Source organism: Bubalus bubalis, chromosome 24, assembly GCF_019923935.1.
Source record: "Bubalus bubalis isolate 160015118507 breed Murrah chromosome 24, NDDB_SH_1, whole genome shotgun sequence".
Taxonomy (NCBI): Eukaryota; Metazoa; Chordata; class Mammalia; order Artiodactyla; family Bovidae; genus Bubalus; species Bubalus bubalis.
In genome coordinates, this window is record NC_059180.1 from 41,887,314 (window position 1) to 41,899,625 (window position 12,312).

The window sequence follows — 12,312 nt, forward strand, 5'->3', positions numbered from 1 at the left end:
AGGAGAGATAAGGCCAGGAGCCCCCCCCCTCCCGCCCAGGGAGGGGAGGCAGACAGGCAACACCAAGGGCACCGAGGCAGAGCGACGTTTAATAGGGCTGTTCAGGGCACAGTGCCAGGCCTGGGGGCATCCCGGGACAGGACAGGGGGTGGGGGGATGGCCACTGAGGGGCCGGGGAACACTCAGGGGTCCCTTGCAGCAGCTGACAGAAGCGGGGGGGCCAATGGGAAGAGGCCCCGGGGCGGGGCGCTCAGCGCTCCCAGTCCTGGCAGACGTGGAGGCCCCACTCCCAGGACAGGTGGGCGGTCCTGTCGTCATCGGTGAAGAAGGACGTGACCACGTAGGCGCCCCGCACCAGCGCGCCTCGGGGCGCCTCCTCTATCGGAGTCACGAACTCATACTCCTGGGCGCTCGGGCCGTAACTGCCCACCATGTAGACGGCTTTGTCCACTGCGGGGGAATGAGGACACTGGGGGCTGCCCTCTGCCCCCCTCCAAGCCCGCCCCCCACTGCTCCCTGCACCCCACCCTCACCTCGCAGGCCGTGGCGGTAGGTGTGATGCAGACACTTCAGTCCACTGACGATCTCCTTGTTGACCTGAGAGACAGACAATGTTAACGGGAACTTCTGGGGCTGGGCCTGGGGCTGGCTGGTGTCCCCCATGACAGCGCCCTCACCTTGAAGGTAATCTTCACTTTGTAATCAACACCCTCCTTCAGGACAAACACCTGGGTTTTCAGCGCAGCCAACTCCCCTGTTAGGGAAAGTGCAGCTAAGCGTGAACTCCTGTGAGGATGAGACCCTGAGCCCGGAGCCCCCATGGGGGGCCTGTGTCTGTGGGCTCTGTAGTCTGAGGACTTGGAATTGGGTCCTAAGAGGTCCATGGTGATGAGCTCAGGTCTCTACCCCAAAGATCAGTTGCAGAGGAGGATACCTGTGAGGTCCCTGCCTGGGGCTCAGGGTCGCGCCAGGCATCTGGGAGTTACCTGTGAGGTCCATGACGATGGGCCCCGGGGCCTGCTCAGATATCAGTGTCAGCCTGGTCACCTGAACGTTGGGCAGGCTTGGATCTGAAGAGAAACTGGGAGTCTACAGGTGCCCCTATCCCGCCCTCCCCCCAGGCCCAGGGCGTGGGCATACCCACGACAGGTGGGACAGGCCCCAGCAGGGCCTGCTTGTACTTGACCAGGCTCTCGTCGTCCGGATCCAGCTGCTGGATCTCCAGGAGGCTCTTCTTCTCCGGGGCCCGGTACTCGGGCACAGCCTCGTCCAGCGCCTCTTCCGGTGGCAGCTGCCCCCCCTCTTTGTCAGTCAGGAGGACTGGGGTTTGGGGAGGCCTTGTGAGCAGCTGCTGCCAGCTGACCCTGGCCTTTGCTGGAGTCTGCCATATGGCCAGCTGGGCCTCCCACCGCCCAAAGGAGGGGACTGAAGAGGCAGCCGGTGAGGGCTCTGGGAGCGGGGTGGGCAGGAAGATGCAGACTAGCATCCACGCCCAGCCTCTTCAAGAGGGGCCTGGCTAGTGCAGGAGGCTCCCAGAGACAGGCAATGGACCCCTGGAGGCACCAGCCACTTTCCCCTGGCCCGACCCTTCATGTAGAGCCCCTCCCTGACTCTGAGGCCAAAGGTGAGGAGAGGGAAAGGCCCAGATGGGGAGCAGCCCTGGGGGCCAGGGTCCACACTGCAGAGTGGTGACCACTGAGATCTCTGGAGCAGAGGCTGCTCCCCGACGCCCTGCAGGGCCTCTGGGCCCCGTTCCCACAGCACTCTGGGACAGCTCTGGGTCCCCACCACACTGCCTGGAGCTAGCTTCCCTGAATGCCTCCCCACCGCGTGGGGGGTTCCCCCACACGATGCCCCACACAATGTTTGGTTCTTGCCAAACCCTTTGCTTATGTTCTGAGGCCACCGCCCCAGGTGCCTCCAGACCCCGTCAGCTGAGCCCAGTCCCCAGGCCTTAATGGGGGTCACTCCCAGTCCTTCACACAGTCCCGGGAGCCGGCTCCCATGGTGCCCTGGGGCCGGGTCTCCGAGTCCCTGCCCACTGCCCCCCGGTCTCTGCGGGCTTCTCACCCTCCCCAAGGGGCGCGAGCCCCACCCAAGGGAGAGCGGACCTCAGGGGCAGGTTCCCGCGGGGAGAGGGGCCCCCGGCGGTCCTGGCTTCACAAGCAGACCCGCCCCCTCTTGGCCCCTTGCCCCATGACTGTCTAGCCTGGGAGAAGCCCCCCACCCTCTCCAGACCGCGGCGGGGGGACCGCGCCGCAAGGTCCCCACCAGCGCCCCCAAAGTTTCCGCGGGGAAGAAGCGGGTCCGCCCTGGGCTGAGCGCCCCCGCCCAGAGCCCCCCGCCCACGTGGCCGCCCTGGCCCCAGCCGGGCCGCTCACCTCGGGCGCACAGCGCCAGCCGGAGCAGTTCCAGCAGCTGCGCCCCCAGCTCGCACGCGTCCAGGCCCAGCATGGTGGCCCGCGGCCCGGCTCCGCCGCCGAGCCGCCGAGGAGCCGCCGCCCGCCCCGCCGCCGCCCGGCTCGGCGCTCAGCCCCTGCGCGACTGCGGTGAGCTCATCCCGGCCGGGAGCGCCCCCCGCGCCCAGCGCCGCGCCCGCGCCGCGCGCCCCCAGCCGCTCCGCGGACCCCGCGCAGCCCCGCAGAGACGCGCGTGTCGCCCGCTCGGCGCCGGCACCCGGTCGTCCCCGCCGCGGGCGCACCCGGACCCCGCACGGCCGCCGCGGACACAGACGCACACGGCCGCGGTCACGGTCCCAGCCTTCCACCCCGCCTGCACCCCGCTCTGGCCATCAGGGTGGCCCCACCCTCGCGGCGCCGCCGGGAGTCTGGGGAGTCTCGGGGGAAGCCCTCTGGGCGGGGCGGTTGGGGCCCGGGGCGCCGAGGGGAGCAGGTGCGTCCCCCCAACAAGTCCCCAGGCTCTTGTTACCTGAAGGCAGCGCAGACTGCACCTGGGGGCCCCCCCTCCTCCTATACCCTCTGGAGCTTCAGTCTGGGCAGAGGGGACCCCTGGAGTGTGCCCAGCCTCCGGGAGGTGGGGGAGCTGCGCACCCCAGAGGTTCACCGGAGTCAGCACAGACGGGCAAGCGTCCACACACAGGGCCGGGGTCCCCCACACAATGAGGCACCCCGCCACGATGCGAGTGTTTATTGACCGAGCTGTGCCAGGGCAGCTTGGGTGGAGGGGTCTTTGTATGCTCTGTGCTCCCGAAGCCCCTGTCCTTGGTAGGGGGAGAAAAGGGACTGATTCAAAACAGGTGGAGGTGGAGAGCTGAGAGGGGACACAGAAGGGCTCTCTGGTCTCGATGCCTAAACAGACCTTGCGGCAGGCAGATTGGGGTCAGTGGGGCGGGGGCCGGGTGAGCTGGGCTGCAGGCTGGGGCCCTGTAGGTCAGCTTGGGGGGGGTGCAGAACACCAGCTGGAGTCCCCCCCACCCCGTTTCTGAGGACACCTGAGGCTCAGATCTGCCCTTGCCCAAAGGAGCTTCTATCTTTGGAGGAGGCCAGCCGGCCGTGGTGCTGGGGGCACGCAGGCTGGGCGGGGACCGTCCCCCCTGGAGCCCACCTGCCCACAGTCTCTCCGAGGCAGGATCTCCCCAGCCACTCGAGGGTCACATCCCACCCACCTCCCCACTGCAGGGGCCCAGGAGGCCACTTGTCCTCAGACCGGGGACAGCTCTGGCCTCTGGTGGCTTTCAACCTCTCTAGAAGAGGACAGCTAGGTAGGCCTGCGGTCAGCCTGACCCGACCTGTGTGGGTGGGGCTGGGTGGGTGGGTTTCACTGGGATCTAGGGGAGAGTGATGCCTGGAGGGGTAGGAGCCCCCTCTAGGCCTCTCCCCAGCTCATCCTGGACCTGGTTTCACCAGCAGTGAAAATGGATTCAGATCGCCATGACTGAGGCTTCTGGCCAAAGGCCAATGCCAACATCCTGCCCCACCCCCCAGCACCTAAAAAACAGAAATAGACCTGTCTGCACACTTTAGAAAGGCCCCAACAAAGGGGTGTGGGAAGCCAAGATGCTGGAGGAGGGAGAGAAATGGCCAGGCTGGGCCCTCAGCCCAGAGAATGCCCACGAATCTCTGGAGCAGGTGCTGAGATCTCTCTGCAGTAAAGCCCCATCCCAGTCTCCCACAGCTGCAGGGTAACCTGGGTGGGGTCTCTGCTCTCCAAAGGCCCCCTCAGGCCCCTGTGCAGCTGAGGGGAAGGGTGCTGCCTGCAGTCTTCCCCAAGCCTCAAGGACCCCCACCTGCACCCCTACGCAGCAGTGTCCCCCCAACCCGGGAGCACCGCGGGGGTCAGGCACAGGTTCACAACTGCAGGGACACTTGTGAGGCTGTTCGACCCCTCACCCAGACCCCACAGCCCCCGCACGGCTGACCTCCGGGCACCCGGCAGGTATGGAGGAGAGGTCACAGCAGTCCCCCACCTAGGCCGCCTTCCCCCGCGTCTCCTCTCCCGAGTCGCTCCCCTCCCAGAGTCCTCTCCTGTATCTGCGCCCCAGCCTTTCCCGAGTCCTCGTCCATCTCTGAACCTCCTCCCAGCTGAGCCCGGTTCTCTCATCCCCCACGTAGTCCGGGTGGGGCCAAGACCCCCTCGAAGCGCCAGGCAAGTCCCCACGGACATCGGTTTCTCGTGTCGTGAGGGGAGCCTGTCCTGAGGCGGATACTCTGACGCCCGCGCGCCCCCCAGCCCCAGACCTCGAGGCCGCTGCGGGCGAACACGCAGGCGGGGCGGGGCGGCGGCCGGAGCGGGGCGGGGCGCGCGGACACCCTCACGGCGCCCGGCCTGCCTTTGCCATGGCCGCTAGCCCCGCGCCCCTCGGCGGGCACCCCCGCGTGCAGAGGCCGCATCTGAGCAAGGTGGGTGCCGGGGTCCTGCCCGCCCCCCGATTTCCTGGCACGCGAGGCCGGGAGGGGCCGGAGAGCAGTGAGTGCGGGTGCGCGCGAGTGTGGCCGCTACGCGAGCGCGCTAGTGTGGCCGCGGGTCAGGGGCGATGGCCTGTGCGAGCGGGGTGGGGCGACGGAGACCCTGGGGCTGGGGTCGCCCCTCGCCCTGGCCCCCCACCCACCCCCACGGCCCCGCGCCTCCGCACTCCGCCTCGGCCTGAAATCGCACCATCAGTGCGCGTTAATCTCCCGGCACACTGATCCGGCGCGTCCCGGCCGGTTCCTGGGAACTGGGATCTGGGGGTGGGGCAGGCCGGCCGCCGTAGCCCCTCAACCTCTTCCGCGCAGATGGAGCGGATGGTTGTGACCATGCAGGACCCCGACCAGGGCGTGAGGATGCGGAGCCAGCGCCTGCTCGTCACCGTCATCCCGCACGCGGTGAACGGTGAGGCCGCTGAGGGGGGAGGGGGGGTGCCCGCCGAGGCCTCGGCTCACCCCGGCATCTGCCGCGCAGGCAGCGACATCGTGGAGTGGCTGATTCAGAAGTACTCCATCGCGGAGGACGGTAAGGGGTCGTCGGTGCTCTTCCTGCGCCCCACGCGGCCCTGGAGCCGGGGCCAAGCCCACTGGCTCCTCCCGCCCCTGAGAATTCACCGCCTGGCTTCCCAGAGGCCCTGCACCTGGGCAGCCTCCTCGTGCAGCACGGCTACCTCTACCCGCTGCGCGACCCGCGCCGCCTCGAGCTCCGGCCCGATGAGACGCCCTATAGATTCCAGGTCAGCCTGGACTGGGAGCAGGTGGGGCGCCCCCCCCCCACCGTGGCTGCACCCCCAACCCTGTCGGGGACTCCAGGGAGGGGTGGGGCTGTGGTTGGAGCAGCACTGCAGGTCTGGTGGTCCGCTGGCCACTCCCCAAAAGGCCTGGACTGGAAGTGTCCCCATGACAGAAAGACCAGGTCAAGAGGAGGAACCTTTAGCAGGGCCCCCTAAGGGGTATTCCCTGCTGAGGACCCCACCAGCTTACCCGGGTCCTGAGGCCTCCCCCACCATCAGGGCCCTGAAGAAGGCAGCACTGCATCTCAGTGTGTGTTCTCAGTCATAATGGGCCCCTCCTGGCCGCACCAGGGACCCCGGCAGGACCTGCCCTCAGTCCCAGACCCCAGCACAGCAACTGCGTCAGGGTCCTGGGCAGGAAGCCTGGAGTCAGGGAATGGCAGGTGGTCAGCTGAGCCTGGGGGTGGTCGACAGACGCCCCCCAGCTGGCCCAGTCTCTTCCCAAGGGAGCTGAGACGGTGAGGACAAACTCTCAGGGTGGGGAAGGCACAGAAAGTTCCAGAAGGTCCCAGAAACCTTTGTTCCTGCCCCTTGCCAGACGCCCTATTTCTGGACCAGCACTCTGTGGCCAGCCGCCGAGCTGGACTATGGTGAGTAAGGAGGGGTGGGCCAGCCCGGGTGAAGCCTCGGGCTGGTGGCCTTGGGTGTGAGGCTGCAGGGGAGGGGAGCCGACGTTCCTCTGCAGCCCGTGCCTGCCCTTCCAGCCATCTACCTGGCCAAGAAGAACATCCGAAAGCAGGGCACCCTGGTGGACCACGAGAAGGTGGGCATCCTTCCCTTCGCAGGCTGAAGCCAGCCTGGGGATAGCAGTCCCCACTTGAGGCCCTGGAGCACACAGGGTGACTCAAAGGGAGGTGGGCGTCTGCACCCCAGAGCTGGGCGCAGGAGGGAGGGTCCCACTGGAGACCTCAACCCTGCCCAGGAGCACTACCACCAGCTGCACAGGAAGATCAACCACTCATGGGACCTGGTGATGATGCAGGCCCGGGAGCAGCTGCGGTGAGGCCCTCCCTCTCGCCCCCGCCCCCTCCCGCACGGGACTGTCCAGGCCTTGGCCTGAGGGTGGGGCTGCTGGCGTGGACGCGGTGTCCCTCCATCTTCACCCACCCCCACCAGGGCAGCTAAGCAGCGCAGAAAGGGGGACAGGCTGGTCATCGCGTGCCAGGAGCAGACGTACTGGCTGGTGAACAGGCCCCCGGTGAGCCCCTGGGGGGAGGTTCTTGCACAGCCATGGGGTCCTGCCCAGGGTCACTGTGCTGCCTCACGTGCTCGCTGAGCAGGACCTGCTTTCTGACCCCTGGGAAGGACGTGCTTTTAGGGGTTCTGTCGGGTGATAGGAAGTTCTCTTTCTGTGGTTCGTCACAACCCAGAGGTCACAAGGCCAGGCCTGAGCCACCCCTGCCCGCAGACCAGGTCACACCTGCTTCTCTCTGGGTCTAAGGAATCTGACCGAGGACAACACCGCCCTGGGGGGGGTGGTGAGGGGTGGGGTCACCTGAAGGCTCTGGGGGGCAAGTGGGGGCCAGGCTTCGCTGCAGCGTGAAGGGCTGAGGTTGCAGGCCAGAGGCTCCTGGGGCGCTGGCCTGGGGCCTGGAAGGTGGGTTGAGGCCCCGCTGGAGAGCCTGGTGGCCATCAGCTGTGCGGGCAGTGCCAGCTGACCACAGTAGGTGCGCTGGGGGATGTCCCCGCGGGAGCAGGCACCGGGGGCGTGATGACTCCATCAGGTGTGGCTGGCGTCTCCGGGAAGAAGACCCCTAACCCTCCACCTGGGGGTCCTGGACTCAGGACGGGGAGGTGGCGCGGGTGGGTGTGGCCGAGGCCAAGCAGCGGGCTGAGGGCCACGAGGGCTCCTGGGCTGCTAGCTGGGAGGGCAGCCGCCACCTCCCGTGGGGTGGGCGCCCATGGCGGTGGGGTGGCAGGACCCCATGGGCTCAGCAGGGCCTCCCGGGGTTCCAGTCTGAGCAACCCAGAGCCTGGGGTGAGCTCGGCCCAGGCGTGGAAGGACGAGAGGCCTGGGGCAGATCATGGGCTTCACTTGAGGAGCTGGGTCAGGGCAGGAGAGGAGATGGGGTGGGCTGGGCGGGCAGAGAGGAGACGGGGCCCAGGCTCCTCTGAGCACGTTTCCTCGGTGTGGGTGACACGGTCGGAGCTTCGGCTTCGGGGATCAGGAGGGTCTCCGCAGTCCACCCGAGCTGTGTCCCCACTTCCTCTTGTCTCTGCAGCCAGGGGCCCCCAGCGTGCTGGAGCAGGGGCCAGGACGGGGCCCCTGCGCGGCCGGGCGAGTGCCGATGGTGAGGGCCCTGCGGGCTCGCCCCTGCCCCCCACCCCACCCCGTGTGCCCCCACCTCCCCTGCCCCCTCACCACCAGGGACCTGCTGTGGACTGCCCACCCACCTGTCCGTCAGCCGGTCCCAGCACTCGGTCACTTTGGCTGCTCTGCTCTGCTCCTTGCCTCGCTGCCCCCACCTCAGCCCCCTGCTAACTTGTTCTCTCTTGCCTCCCACCTGCTGCCCTGGGTGGAAGTGAGTACAGCGGGCCCTATGGTGGGGGGGCTTCCCCCAGCCAGGGCAGCATCAGAGTCTGCAGGGCCTTGGAGGGGGTGGGCAGGGCTAGGGGCCCAAGGGACTCTGGCAGAAAGAACCACGCTCTCCAGAGCATGACTGGACCAGGACACACGTCTGAACTTGGTCGCTGTTGAGTCCTCAGTCAGATCCCATGACACCGGCAACAGGGCAGGTTCTTCTGGTCTTCCCAACTTAAGGATCATGCTTTGTGGTCACGGTTTTATCACTTCCATCAAAGTCAGCTGAGAGGGAAGGTCGGCATCACAGGTGTCCTGGGGGTGCCATGCCTCTCCCCTCCCCGTGGTATGTTTAAGCAGGAAGTAGTGATGGTTGAGGAACCTCGGGCAGCTCTGAGCATCCAAGGGCTTGGTCAACACTCCAGAACCTCCAGACTTAGGGCCCCAGGGAGCTTCCTGAAAAGTCAGACCCTGCAATAGAGGCAGGGACTCTGAGGGGCAGGCCAGGGGTGGGACATCAGGCCCCAGGGGGGCCTGCCTTCTAACTGCAGCCCACCGGCCCCTTGCAGACCAAGACCCTGGATTTCTACAGGCGGGAGGTAGGTGGGGGGAGGAGAGGGCAAGGGGCCGGCGGCTCCCAGGCCTGGCCCCCCTCACAGGCCTCCTGTCCTAGGTCGAGTGCTTACGCAGGGCGCTGGGCCGAGCCCGGGTGAAGTCCTCCACCTGCCTCGAGGCGTGAGTGGGATGGGGGTGGCGGCTGGCACCCCGAGCCCAGACCCTTCCCCCTGCGCCCTGGTCCCCACAGCCCGCCTGCAGCAGCCCTGGCACCACCCCACCCCCAGGTACCTGAAGTTTAGCAGCCAGCATGGACCGCATGACCCCATCATGTCGGGGTGCCTGCCCAGCAACCCCTGGGTCACAGACGACGATGCCTACTGGGCCATGAACGCACCCAGGTGAGCAGGTGGGCCAGGGGTGCAGGAGTGCCCACCCCATTCCTCACACTCTTGACCCGCCCGCCCTCCACCAGCGCGGCCGTGCCCACCAGGCTCCGCGTGGAGCAGTGGGCCTTCAGCTTCCGGGAGCTCCTGGAAGACCCCATGGGACGGGCCCACTTCATGGACTTTCTTGGGAAAGAGTTCAGTGGTGAGAAGCCCCCACCCTGCTGCCTGCTTGAGCCCCAACCCCAGGTGCCCAGCAGCCCGTGGTGGGCCTGACTTGGTGCCTGGACCCCCAGCCGAGAACCTCAGCTTCTGGGAGGCCTGTGAGGAGCTGCGCCACGGAGGCCAGGCCCAGGTCCCCGCCCGGGTGGACGCGGTGTACCAGTGAGTGCTGCGGGCTGGGCTGGCGGCTGTGGGCAGCCCCGCGGGCCTGATCCGCCAGGCTCCCCGCCCCCCGCACAGGCAGTACCTGGCGCCCGGCGCCGCCCGCTGGGTCAACATTGACAGCCGGACGATGGAGCAGACTCTGGCGGGCCTGACCCAGCCCCACCGCCACGTGCTGGACGACGCCCAGCGGCACATCTACCTGCTGATGAAAAAGGTGGGTGTTCCCACCCCCCGGGAGCTGGGGTCAGACTGCAGCCCAAGCCTGTCCAGACTCACCGCCCCTCCTGCCCACTGCCCTCCTTGACTTGAAAGCTATTTCCAGACTCCCTGTCTGTAGGTGTTGCAGGAAGTTCCCTTAAAGCACATGCCCACCTCTAATTCCTTTCAATGTGGCCACAGAGGCCAGCCTCACATCCCAAACACGAACAGTGTTCTTTATTTACTTTTTTTGTATTTTTAAAATATTTTTTACTTTTATTTATATATTTGACTGCACCAGGTCTTAGCTACAGCAAGCAACATCTCCAGGTGTGGCACAATGGGATCTTAAATTTCTTTCTGTTTTTCACCCTACTGGGTCTTTATGGCTGCCGCACAGGTGGTCGCTGCGTGTTCTCCACTCAGGAGGGGCGCAGGGCCAGCCGTCTCTTCTCGTGGCGAAGCCCCAGCTTGACAGCCCCACCCAGGCCCTCGGTCTCACACACCACTGCCTCCTCTCTCCACGTTGCTGGCCCAGCGGTGCTGATCGTAGAGGAGAGACAGGACGGAGAGATGGACTTGGTTCCTCCTCTACCACTTTTCAGAATAGGTGGTTGGAGCCCTGGTATCTGCTGAGGGCAGTTGGTGATGTCGGGATGTTTTTAATGCCACTGTTCACATTTTCACCATATGGGAGGGCTTTTGGCCCCCTCATCTCACGGGAGGTGCAGAAACCCCCTCTCGGCTGGCTGCTCTCGAGGCCTGTGATGTGTCTGAAACCTGTGGTGCTTCCTCCCTTTCTATGGGGCCATCCTGCCCCAGAGCCAGCAGCTCCCCGAGGCCTCGGCCTTCCCCCTGTAGTGGCGTTCGGAAGCCTTGACCTGCAAACCAGACTGGTCGGTAGCGTCGGGTAGTCATGGTTACCAGGCCTTCCGGTGGACAGAATCAGGGCGTGTTTGAAATAAAACACCAGGAGTTCGTACTGAAGCTTCTAATTTGGAATCACAATTATAGCGTTCCCTTAACCTCTTTCTCCTTGCTCCCCTTCTGAAGATCTGGGTTCTCAGTGGTACTGTTAAAATCACTCAACTTTTCCTCTCGAGTCACTCAGTAGCTGAGCCGAGGATCACGGCACTAGCAGTCAGTCACTGAAAGTCGTTTACTGCTTTTTCCTTGGTCCTTTGGCTGTAGCCCCTCGGATGCTTGGTTACGTGAGGTCAGGGTGATGTCACCCACTTGACGCCCAGCTTCACCTGTCCCCGCTTCACTTTCAGTGTTTGTTTAAATCACTTGTTTATTTTATAATCACGTGAAACATCCACACTGCTTCAGAATCTAACCTACAAAGCAAAGTACCTTCCACTGAATCTTGTTTATATCCCTGTTCCTCCACCTGAAGTTAACAATGTAAATGTGTATTTGTTTTTCTTTTTGAAACATAAGCAGCTGGGTTCATAGGTTCCTGTCCCTTTTTACTGAATCCTGTGTCATCTGGCCCACGCCCTCACCCTCTCTCTGCGGGTCCCAGAGAACCAGGGACACGGGTCCCTGTTGCCGGAGGTTCCTGCCTGATGGGGGCCAGTCTCCCTGAGTCTGACCTGGTCTTGGGGTGGGGAGGCCCCTGTCCGAGGCCCGGCCCCAGGTGAGCCCGGCCGTGCTGGCTGAGCAGGAGCAGGAAGGGCTCAGGGTGGGATGCTGTCTCTCACAGGACTCCTACCCGCGCTTCTTGAAGTCAGACTTGTACAGAGACCTGCTGGCAGAGGCTGTGGTGCCCCCAGAGACCAAGCGGCGGTGAGCCAGGCTGTGCCCGGGGCGGCGGGCGGGGGGCCGGTGGCCAAGCGCTCAGGCCCCTTCTCGCCCGCAGGGTGTTCCCGTTCATGCGGAAGCCCCGGCACTCCAGCCCCAGCCCTGCTCTCCTTCCCGCCTCGGCCTCTGGGGAGCCCGTGGGTGGAGATGGTGATGGGGAGACCTAGGGGGCCTGGGGGAGGGGGCACCATCTGGCCCTCGTCAGCTGCTCCACCCGGGGCCCTGGCAGCTGCTGAGACCCGCTGTGCAAGCGTCCCCGCGGGCCCTGAGCATCCCGCCTTGCAGCAGCGTCCTGTTCTCTTGTCACACCCTCCCTGGGGGCGCTGATTCCCAGGGCAGGGGTGCCCTGCGCTGAGACGAGATGGCAGGTCCCGGTGTCCTGTGCTGGCGCCCACCCGGCCCGAGACTCCGGGAGCAGTCAGGTGGTCACCAGCAGAGGGCGCCAGCCTGCAGGGGGACCTGCCCTCCCGCTGGGCCTCCCTGCCTCCATGGCTTCTCCCTGACCTGCACAGAGACCGCTCCAGCATCACTGCTCCTCTGAAAGCCGGGCCCGGTTCATGGCCAGGGCAGCAGAGCTTTTGGGGAAAGACACCTGGGCTCCCCACACGGAAGGCCCCCCAGACTCGGGGTGAAGGCTCAGCTGCTCCTTGGAGGGGCAGCGCCACAGCCCTCAGGGCGGCCCACACCCTCCTGCCTCCGGCACAGAAATAAAGGCCTCAGGGCCCTCCCTCTGAGCCCAT

General features: G+C 65.7%; 2 protein-coding genes across 11 annotated transcripts; one reads left to right on the forward strand and one right to left on the reverse strand.

Annotated features, from left to right (window-relative positions):
- Window positions 1-69: 69 nt before the first annotated feature.
- On the reverse strand, window positions 70-2,555 carry ARHGDIG (Rho GDP dissociation inhibitor gamma). The gene is made up of 6 exons (XM_025274850.2): window positions 2,382-2,555; window positions 1,141-1,320; window positions 987-1,070; window positions 678-754; window positions 534-597; window positions 70-450 (listed from the first exon to the last, which is right to left on the reverse strand). The coding sequence occupies exons 1-6, from the start codon at window positions 2,452-2,454 to the stop codon at window positions 251-253; spliced, it is 678 nt and encodes a 225-aa protein (XP_025130635.1). The 5' UTR covers window positions 2,455-2,555; the 3' UTR covers window positions 70-250.
- Window positions 2,556-3,804: 1,249 nt separating this feature from the next.
- RGS11 (regulator of G protein signaling 11) lies at window positions 3,805-11,770 on the forward strand. Of its 10 annotated transcripts, none has more exons than XM_006049950.4 (17): window positions 3,822-4,859; window positions 5,235-5,331; window positions 5,401-5,451; window positions 5,556-5,662; window positions 6,258-6,309; window positions 6,424-6,482; window positions 6,642-6,718; window positions 6,836-6,917; window positions 7,942-8,010; window positions 8,810-8,839; window positions 8,914-8,975; window positions 9,083-9,196; window positions 9,271-9,386; window positions 9,478-9,565; window positions 9,644-9,782; window positions 11,475-11,557; window positions 11,631-11,770. In XM_006049950.4, exons 1-17 carry the CDS (start codon window positions 4,797-4,799, stop codon window positions 11,737-11,739), a joined length of 1,398 nt encoding a protein of 465 aa, XP_006050012.1. In that variant the 5' UTR covers window positions 3,822-4,796; the 3' UTR covers window positions 11,740-11,770. The 10 variants fall into 10 exon arrangements, 8 of the variants coding, with proteins under 8 accessions (XP_025130616.1, XP_025130612.1, XP_025130613.1 ...); XM_006049949.4 differs by having other exon boundaries at window positions 3,823-4,859; window positions 8,816-8,839; XM_025274827.3 differs by having other exon boundaries at window positions 3,814-4,859; window positions 5,401-5,662; window positions 6,405-6,482.
- Window positions 11,771-12,312: the final 542 nt, after the last annotated feature.

Excerpts from the sequence above, each read along its gene's own strand:
- RGS11 (XM_025274827.3), top strand. The coding sequence starts at position 4,797 with ATGGCCGCTAGCCCCGCGCCCCTCGGCGGGCACCCCCGCGTGCAGAGG. Across the intron at positions 6,719-6,835 it reads CAGGCCCGGGAGCAGCTGCG|GGCAGCTAAGCAGCGCAGAA; the intron begins GTGAGGCCCTCC and ends CACCCCCACCAG. Across the intron at positions 8,011-8,809 it reads CGGCCGGGCGAGTGCCGATG|ACCAAGACCCTGGATTTCTA; the intron begins GTGAGGGCCCTG and ends GGCCCCTTGCAG.
- ARHGDIG (XM_025274850.2), bottom strand. The coding sequence starts at position 2,454 with ATGCTGGGCCTGGACGCGTGCGAGCTGGGGGCGCAGCTGCTGGAACTG. Across the intron at positions 1,321-2,381 it reads GCTGGCGCTGTGCGCCCGAG|TCCTCCTGACTGACAAAGAG; the intron begins GTGAGCGGCCCG and ends CCCAAACCCCAG. Across the intron at positions 1,071-1,140 it reads GCCTGTCCCACCTGTCGTGG|ATCCAAGCCTGCCCAACGTT; the intron begins GTATGCCCACGC and ends GTTTCTCTTCAG.